General features: G+C 37.3%; 2 protein-coding genes and 2 non-coding genes across 4 annotated transcripts; 3 read left to right on the plus strand and 1 right to left on the minus strand.

The window, feature by feature from the left end:
- The first annotated feature begins 3,648 nt into the window (after positions 1-3,648).
- Positions 3,649-4,779, plus strand: LOC103339359 (16 kDa phloem protein 1-like). Its single transcript, XM_008242645.2, has 4 exons — positions 3,649-3,816; positions 3,910-3,975; positions 4,187-4,331; positions 4,524-4,779. The coding sequence occupies exons 1-4, from the start codon at positions 3,750-3,752 to the stop codon at positions 4,663-4,665; spliced, it is 420 nt and encodes a 139-aa protein (XP_008240867.2). The 5' UTR covers positions 3,649-3,749; the 3' UTR covers positions 4,666-4,779.
- A 6-nt stretch (positions 4,780-4,785) lies between these two features.
- On the plus strand, positions 4,786-4,858 carry TRNAK-UUU (transfer RNA lysine (anticodon UUU)). The gene has a single exon. It is a non-coding gene; the product is annotated as a tRNA-Lys (tRNA).
- A 133-nt stretch (positions 4,859-4,991) lies between these two features.
- TRNAK-UUU (transfer RNA lysine (anticodon UUU)) lies at positions 4,992-5,064 on the plus strand. Its single transcript has one exon. It is a non-coding gene; the product is annotated as a tRNA-Lys (tRNA).
- Positions 5,065-7,280: 2,216 nt separating this feature from the next.
- Positions 7,281-9,335, minus strand: LOC103339349 (expansin-A6). Its single transcript, XM_008242635.3, has 3 exons — positions 9,108-9,335; positions 8,660-8,978; positions 7,281-8,006 (listed from the first exon to the last, which is right to left on the minus strand). The coding sequence occupies exons 1-3, from the start codon at positions 9,253-9,255 to the stop codon at positions 7,697-7,699; spliced, it is 777 nt and encodes a 258-aa protein (XP_008240857.2). The 5' UTR covers positions 9,256-9,335; the 3' UTR covers positions 7,281-7,696.
- Positions 9,336-9,647: the final 312 nt, after the last annotated feature.

Below are 9,647 nucleotides of genomic sequence, written 5' to 3' on the forward strand. Positions count from 1 at the left end.
GGATTAAAGACATGGTTTGAACTAGAAACTCAAATCAATGAAGTCGTGTGTCTAGCCTCCTCTTTTTATTGCCGCCAAAAGCCAAAAATTCGGCCGCCTCTGCAAAATCTAAGATAGCTTGTGGGGACTCGCACTTAATCCAATCTCATACAGCTAACTCGTACCTAGCCTAACTCTGTTGGCCATCAACTCACAACTTTTAGAGAGAAAGCATGGCACTCTTGCCAAGGTCACATATTGGGGTGTGTCTTTTGTGAAAATTCTTATTTAGTGAGAGCACAATTCAGTAAATTGTGATTAATCTGTACTTTTATAGAGAAACGTCAACCTGTTGATCTAACGATTACAATTCATTTTTATCAAATACGAAGGGTCGTACGAAAATCTACTATTACTACGTCATTCTTCTTCTTCTTTGAATATGTTATTTTTCAGCAATTATATATACATGAGGATGTTTTGAATTTTTTTTTTTTTTGGCAATTTAGTTGTAATTAAATTTGGATTGTTGTGCATTTATTAGACACTCATGGACTTCATATACTTGAAGCCTCAACAACCAAAAACAAAAGAATCATTCTATAAGAGCGATTCCAGCAACAACACTCAACCTTAGTAGGACAAGTCTCGAGTCCAAAAAGTAGCTTCCAACGGGCTTGTGAAGCTTGGGCAGGCCATGGGTCCCACGAGATTGGACCAACCCCCAGGCGAAACCAGCCGAGGCTGAGTCCGAAGGCTTTGACATCAGCACAGTAATTCAAATTTTTGCTGCCACGTGGCGTATTCTAGTGCACCGATTTTTTTTTTTCCAAATCCAACGACTGGGCTCTTTTTGGGCAAAAAAAAATTGAAAATTTTTACAAATTCACCAACAAATTCTGAACTTTTTTTTTTCAATAAATACATACCATTCTTCTTCACTTTCAACACAAAATCCTCATATAATTTCTTCTCCTTCTATTATTTTTCATTTTCTACACAAAAATTTCAACACATTTCATACATCAAACAAAATATAATTAAAAGAAAAAACCACAACCAAAGCATAATTTTAAAAAAAAACACAACCAAAGCATAACTAAAAATAAAACATAAACAAAGCATAAATAAAAATATTCTCCAAGTTAATTGTTTAGGTTTTTTTTTAAAAAACAAAACCAAAAGTGAATAGTATTTGCCCCTTGCCATGGCAATGGGTGGAAACCAAGGTCTAAAATATCGGGAGTTTCGGAAATATCGGTGGTCCAAAAACACGGATATATCGATGGAAATATCGAGGAAATATCGATATCGATACAAATTGAATAAAAATCACGGAAATTATGAGAAAAACTTAGAAATCTTTATTAAAACTTTAGAGGATGTTTACTTAGTCAATTGTCTATTATTTTAGGGAGTTTCACTAAAACACCTAAAATGGAGGTTGAAATTATAAAAAAACCCAACACCCAAAACACTTTATAAACACACCCAAAATCCATCATTACACACACTCAAAACCCATTTATAAACACACCCAAAAAGTTGACTTTAGGGTTGATTTTGGGTGTGTTTCTATGTTTAAATAGTGTTTGGATTTTTTTATAAATACATGTCTAGGATTGGGTTTATTTATAAATTTGTAATTATTTTATCACAAAAAATTGGAAGGAAATGCATGGCATGGTGGGTTTGAGTGAGTTAAGTTGATTATGTAGCGACCTGACAAACACTGTGACTTTAGAAAATATATAGTAATTAATGAAAGAAAATTAAACACACCATAATTTTTTAGTTATAATAATGTACTTCAATATATTACACTTGATACATATGATAAAATATATGAGCTTAACCAAAAAAACAAAGATAAAATGTATGAGTAACTTAGTACCACATAGAAATAATTCCTATTAAAATTCAAACTTAATATCACATATAATGAACAATATTAAAACTCGAAGTGAATAATAATTAAACTCCATAATATATAACAACAACAAAATACTACTCCATTATAAAATAATAAATAACATTAAATATATGCTTAAATTTATTCTTAGGGAATTTATCTTAGATTATATTAGCTTGCAGACATTTTTAAAGACCTTATAAATATTACAAGTTGAAGGTATAAACACAAACTCAGCCGCAGCTGAGTTGGATAAGGCGCTGGCTTTGATGAGAAAGGGAGGGGGTTCGAATCCCTCTGTGCGCAAGATGGAGGCTTTTCAACATTTTTCTTGTCTTTTTCAGTTTCATATCGCGATATTATATATTATTTCAGATTGAATTTGAACGAAAATATCGGGAACAATAAAAAAAATGATATTATTTAATTCGTTGGATTGTTTTTCATCCACTATTCACGTGAATAGTGTCTGCTTAACCCTCTTTACCATTTGCCATGGCAAATGGGTAGAAGCCCTCTAATGAGGGCCTTATATATGACCATTAGGTGAGGTATTATCTCTTACTTGTTGGATCAGGGTAACTAATTTGATCTAACGATAAAGTCTTACCTAAGGACTATATACAAGACTGTCACTATAAAATTCTTGAAAAATAAAAATTATATGAAGGGCTTAGGCTTGTTTTTTGTTTTTGGTTCAATATGGTCTTAGGCTTGTTAGACAAAAGAATATCGAGCAAAGACCCAAACCGAAAACCGGTAGAACCGAATCAAAATTGAGTCTATTTTTCATTTTTGATTTTGATTTAGTGAGTGACCAGCTCTAACCAAACCATGCCCACCCCTACTAATTATGTTATGCCCTCATGTATTCTACCACTAAACTTGGAGTTCAAAAAAGGGTTAACTTTACTTTTTCTTTTCAAAAGATAATAAAGTATAGCAAAGAAGTTGATTGAGCTTGAGTTAAGTAAGTCATAACCACTAATTACAGCCATCCTCTTTGGTCTTGGTCATCATGCACTCCTTGGTGCATGGAATGCATGTTCTTCAAATTGCAATCCAAGTCCATATCACAATGCATGGTTGGTTCCAATTACACGTCACCACTTTGGAGCTTCAGCTCTTCTCTCTCTCTCTCTCTCTCTCTCTCTCTCTCTCTCTCTCTCTCTTAACATTAAAATCAACAATATTACAAAATTTATTTTAATTTAGTAACAAATTTAAACTAAATCAATTGCAATTTGCATGAAGCAAAACCGTGTTTGGAAAAAAAAGGGATTTTATTTTCCAATTGGTTTGGCCAAATCATGGGTTAGGTGGGAGTTTTCAAATTACAAAGCTTGGGATATACAATTAGGCAGAGATGGTGGCAATTAATTAATTAAAGACAGAGAAGGTATTTGTGTTTGCGTCTAAATTCTAAAACGATTAATTAATGAAACAATGTATATACATTTACCTTACCTGCTTTCAAATTCTTCTGATTGGTTGACCGCAGTATTTAAAAATAATAATAATCATAAACAAACAGCAGCAAATCCCAAATCCAGAAGGAATAATCCCATCCCATTAAGTTTTCTGACTTACTTAACGCAGCCGGAAAAGAAACCCTAAAAATGTACACGCAGAAGAAGGCATAGCTTCTAATTAATTAGATATATATTAACACCAATTTGCATGAGACGACCAAAGACTTGTAAGTTTAAAAAGAGACATCCATTTGAACCAGCTTTGTGTTTGAAGTTGAACTTCTCTCCCTCAAGTCTTTATAATATCTGCAATATCTGCTCATCTGAGAGAGAGAGAGAGAGAGAGAGAGAGAGAGAGAGAGAGAGAGAGAGAGAGAGAGAGAGAGATGGTAGCTGGTACATTGGAGGTCACGTTGGTTGAAGCGCGAAGCCTCAAGAACATGGATTTTATTGGTATCCTTTAACTCCTTCATATTTCAGTATTGTTTTAATTACCGGAAATCTTTTTTGATAATTATTTTGTTCATATGTACTTGAAATTTGCAGTGAAGATGAACCCTTACGTTGTAATTCAATATGGAAATCAAAAGCATACAAGCACCATAGCCAAAGGTCAGCATCAGGCGTCAGAGGCCTATCTAATTATTCATGACATTTATATTAGAAAGTCATGTTTTCTTGTCGGACTTATGCTCTACAACTTTAATTCTATATAGACCGACCGAGAAGGATAAAGACTACATATACACCCTTTCGAATGTTTTACATCCAAATGATCACAAATGAAAGTAATGGGGCTAATATGTAATTGAAACGTATGCAGGACAAGGGACGAAGCGAGTTTGGAATGAAAAATTCAGATTCGATGCAGAGTATTCTGATGGCGAAGATCACAAATACATGCTTTTGTTTCGTATCATGGACACTCAGAAACTCTTGGATCACGATGTATTTATTGGCGAATCAAAGTACGTACATGATTTGCTTGTATCTGTATATATATAACAGTAATTTGTATTTCTGAATAAAATTACAAGTTTTTGTACCATATCGCATCATGGATGAGTTCTCACTTGTATGAAAGATGTACATATGCATTAAAATGATTTGTAAGTTTAATATGTATATAACATAAAACTTTTCTTTTTGTTGTGTTGCAGGATGTATGTGAAGGATGTGATAGCGTCGGGCACAGAGAAAGGAAAGGCTGAACTTGGAGTTGCGAAGTATAGAGTTGTCCTTCAAGACAAGACTTTTGCTGGAGAGATCTCTGTTGCTTTAGCTTTCACCTTAAATTCTTAGGCAAATTATTCCTCCAAATGTAAACAGTAGAATCACGTGTGTATGAGCCAGCTGTTGTTAGTTATTATTAATTATCAAATAAATATATAACTAGTGTTACTTGCTTTATGGACACACCCAGCCGTCTTAGCTCAGCTGGTAGAGCGCGTGGCTTTTAACCACGTGGTCGTGGGTTCGATTCCCACAGACGGCGTTTCAGTTTATTACTCCAAATGTAAACAGTAGAATCACGTGTGTATATGATGACGATGAGCCAGTTGTTGTTATTATTCATTAATTATCAAATCAATATATAAATAGCATTACTTGCGTTAGATAAACATCCAGCCGTCTTAGCTCAGCTGGTAGAGCGCGTGGCTTTTAACCACGTGGTCGTGGGTTCGATTCCCACAGACGGCGTTTCAGTTTATTTTTTATTTTTGGGCTTTACAGTAATTTGCTCTGAAGCTTAAGCCCATCATATACTCAGTTTCTTTTTTGGGTCTGAACCCCAGTTTGGACCTATATACCCTTTAAAGGGTCCATAGTAAAAATAAATTATAGAGTCAGGCTCAGCCCCTTGGTGCCTTTAGCAGGTTGGGCTCTCTATGCTTTATCCATCCTGTGTCTGTTGCATGTAGGGCTTCTCTACCAACAAACTCCCTCATTTTCTTTCGACCCAAAACAAAAAATAAACTCCCTCATTTTCGTGAAAATGTCAAGCCATGTATTCAGAAACCCACTATTCATTGGCAATGTATCCGCCCTTTGCACCAAAGTTTGAACCCTCCTCCTAACGAAAAGGCTATAATGAGAACTAAAGTGAGGATGTTATTTGAGGAGGTCAATCTGTTAAATATTTTAAATGTTTTGTGGTCGGATCGGTTTCTCAAATAACCTCATCACTTTAATTCCTCATTGTAGAAGCTCCCTCCTTCTCGTTCATTAGAATAATTTAGAATATCACCATTGCCCCAAACTATTGATTGGTGATCAAAACAAAACAAAAAAATGGGTGTCAATGGTCCTATGCAATTCTCCTCCAAAGATTTTAAATGGTTGGACACAAGTTAACAGAATGAAGAGCTTGTGACGAATTTGTGGCCTCTAAGCATTGCCATAAGTCGGCCTGAAAATTGAAAAAACAAGTCTTGGATATGATGCCCAAAGTATATATTCAAATTCTATCAATCATCTTCCACAGTTTTGTCCCCATAACCTCAGAAATCCCATTTGTATAAGATTCCTTGAAAAAGATACTTATAATCAGCAGCAGTAGTTTGAAGAATAATCTTCGAACATTTCACGTCCAAAACTGCCAAGACTTTGCCTTTGTCTTTTTGGCTCCAATGGGTGACTTTTCTTGTTTTTGTTTCACCGAAAGTTTGTGATAATGTTATGTGGTGGATTGGATAAGGTATAAATTCCACAAGCACTTTTTTGGGGCTTCAACAGTTTCTTCTCTACTATCTAAATGGAACCTAAGCAGTAAGCACCGCCCCCTCTAGGGTTTGGTTTTTTAGGCTTCCATTTGAGCTTAGTTTGGAAGCAGAATCAAAAGCTCCAATTTTGAGCATCTTCTAGGTTTTATTTTGGATGGAATCTGGACCGTCCATTCATACAAGATCACATGCTCACTCACACCAACAAGGACACTCCCACAGAAATTGATTGCAAGAAAGAAAAGAAAGAAATTTTGATTTGCCCTCAAGGAAGGAGTGGTACTATGAAGTTGAAGGACATTTATGATATTTGCCGAGTTGTGTTGTTGTGTGACCATCGGATAGGAACATTTGGCAACATGTTTTTGTGCTCAAAGTGGTATGTTTAAACTTTAAATTAAACCAATAAAAATAAATAAAATATTTAATGCTTGAGGCAGCTTTAGCTGAAAGCAGTACGACGAGGAAGGAATTTTCAAAGGATAAGGACTGGCATCAAATTAAAGAGGGACGGTAAAAATATAGACAGTTGTTACTGCCTTTGGCAGATGCCTACCCCCTTCACATCTATCTACCCAGACTGGTCGGTGTGCCAAACTGCCAATCAAATATAAAACTCTTGTTATTTTCTTGTAGGACCTGCTTCACTTGAGAAAGTTGAAAATTATTGGAGATATACAGTTGATGGCCTAGTTTCTGTAAAATTGCATCTAATGAATGTTTTTGATACAACCAAAGAGAATGAAGGCACTGTGCATTATCTTATTGAGCGTGAAATATATAAATAAATTAATTGGGTGGACCAAGTGGGTAAGTTCATACAGCTTCTTTCTTGGGTTAGGGTTTTGAAAATTCAAGCTTTCAGAGGGAGTAAATCTGTATTTAGCAGATGATGGGCCTCTGCAAGGAAGTTGCAATCTGATGCAAATCTTCCTCCGCCCAATCTGGTAGATATGTTCATATGGGGGTCCATTGCTTCTTGTCCAACACTCCCTCGAGAGGCGCCCCATACTAAGTTCATTTTTTTTATATACAAGCGATACTAGAAAAAAATCAATCATGTTGAGCTACATACCCCTTGCACCGCACATTCATTTCCATTCGACATTGTCACCATCTTTTTTCAGGAAGTATATGGACAATTTCCAAATAATTAAAGAAATGTAAAATCAAATATTATAAAGCCACATCACATCATATAGTAAAAGATATATATATATATATTATAAGAGATATAGAAAGAGCTGCGGGCTGCATGTTCTTGCAGCCGCTTCAGCTCCAACATCAGCACCACATATACCATCTTTGCTGGATTACATAAATTTTACCAGCCCCCCACTTATAACAAGAAAAGCATCAAAAAAGCACACACTTAAAAGAGTCACTTCACTTTTCTACCTATCTTACCACCATTTTTTAACCTTCCATCTTCATCCTACCCAAAAGCCCAGTACACCCAAATCTACTTTTACTTTTACTCCCACCACTTCAACTTTTTCCGGGAAAATAAAGGGAAAACCGAAGGCGGGAAATTGAGCTGATAATAAAAGTTATAAAGCAAAATAAAAAAAATAAAAATAAAAGATAGAGGCAGTGGTTGAACTCTTTTTTTAAACCCGGAAATTCTTCCCGGAAAAAGTTTGTCCGAACTGCCAATGACCAGGTGCCACGTTCCATGAGGTGGAGGTACGCCTGTCACTGCCCGTGACTCTAAAGGACAGGGTCTGGCCCACCAGGTCTGCATTGGATTGCCAGTTTTGTCCCCAGTTGCGGCTCATCGGCATCCACTCAGTGTTCGCGCCTTTAACGCTCACCCGCACGATATCTCCTGCGCCCGCGACGTTGGTGATTAGAACCAAGTTGAAGTAACGGAAGCCGTTAATTGTGAATCTCACTCCGCCTTCCTTTCTACATGGGACTCTGTAAAAAATAAACAGTCAAACTTATTACTGTGGTGACTCAGTTAATTACTGCAGTTAATTACACTAGATTAATGTTTGATTGGTAATTTCCGATGCGGGAGTGGCGCAAAGTCCCCATAAATTTAGCGCCTTTTCCATACACGCGTCGAACGGCGTGAAATATCTGTAACAACCCTAGACCCTCATGAAATCACTCATATGCCCTTCAGGACTTCACTAATTTACATGCTTCACTAAAGCAAACAACAAGGGTGAGGCTACTTCAGTCATTTTGTACAAGCGGGGAGGAGGAAACGGAAGTGCCTTTGGTTATTTCTGGGTAAACGACGTAAAACGTGACGGAGGCTCAACTAACACACGAAAGGTTCTGACAATTCGGGCTGCTTGGTTCGCGAGAAAATAAAAAAAATTCTGCTGTTTGGTTCTAAAGAAAACGAGAATGTTCCTAACTGACTACTCGGATGAGGGGCTCAAAAGGCTTTATTCTTGCCTGCTTTCTCGGCAACCAAACAGAATTTAGAAAGCGTAAAAGGAATACAAAACCGAGGGTATTTCGGTCAATTCCAAAACAAAAAACAAAAAACAGAGAAAAACAAAGATGAAGAACCAGAGACTGTGACTGAGTGTGAGAGTGGGTTTTGACGTACTCACCGGCGGAAGGAGACGGGGACGATACCAGCTTTGTACTCAGCGATCTGGAGAAACATGGGCATGGCAAGGTCGAAGTGGGTGCGAGGAGGGTTGCACCAGCCGCCATCGTCGTTGGGCAGAGCGTAGTTTGGAGGACAGAAGTTGGTGGCAGTGATGAAGATGGAGGGGTTGCCTGGGTGGCACCATTTGGGGTCATCTCCACACTTAATCTCAAAGCAGGCTCCGCAGCTGAGGCCATTGTTGAACAGAGCTGTGCTCAGGGCCGCCGTGTTGACGCCGTAGCCCTCGCTGTAGAGGTTTCCGTACCCACAAGCACCGCCTGCAAAACAGAGACAAATGGGTTTGTTAAGAGCCTAAGGGCCTGAGATTTTGAAAAGAAACGAGAAAGTAAGATACGGTTTTTGGAAAACAAAGAGAACAAAGTGTGGTGGAAGAAAAAGTTACGTACCCATGGTTCCAGAGGCGTCGCTGCCGCCATAGAAGGTGGCGTGGGCGCCCTCCCATGGCCCGCCTGTGTAAACGCCTGGGATTCTGGCGTTGGCCGCCATGAAAAGTGACAGTAGTGAAGCAATGCAGAGCATGTGAACGAAAGCCATTGCCGCAGAGAGAGTCAGAGAGAGAGAGAGAGAGTGTGTGATGTATAGGATTGGGTTGGGGGCGAATAGAAAGCGGGAAGAGGGTGGGGGTACTTATGGAGTTGTGAGCAAGGCATCAGGGGTCTCTGGATATAATTAATGCCCTTTCTCAAGACCTTTTTAAAAAAATATATTTTAAATTATTTTAAATTATTTAAATTATTTGTGTTTTTTCTTATTTTCTAAGTAATGTTTTTTAAGAGACTTTGAAAAACATAAAGGAGAGAGAATTTTGTAAAAGAAGTCAAAATGACAAAATTGCCTTATTTATTTTGGATTTCTTAGGAATCCTTTACATTCATGTCTTTGATTTGAAAGTTGAGATATTTTTCTGCTTTCTTTAAAAAGATTTG

This window comes from Prunus mume, linkage group LG1, assembly GCF_029339155.1.
Source record: "Prunus mume cultivar Tortuosa linkage group LG1, ASM2933915v1, whole genome shotgun sequence".
NCBI classification, from domain to species: domain Eukaryota; kingdom Viridiplantae; phylum Streptophyta; class Magnoliopsida; order Rosales; family Rosaceae; genus Prunus; species Prunus mume.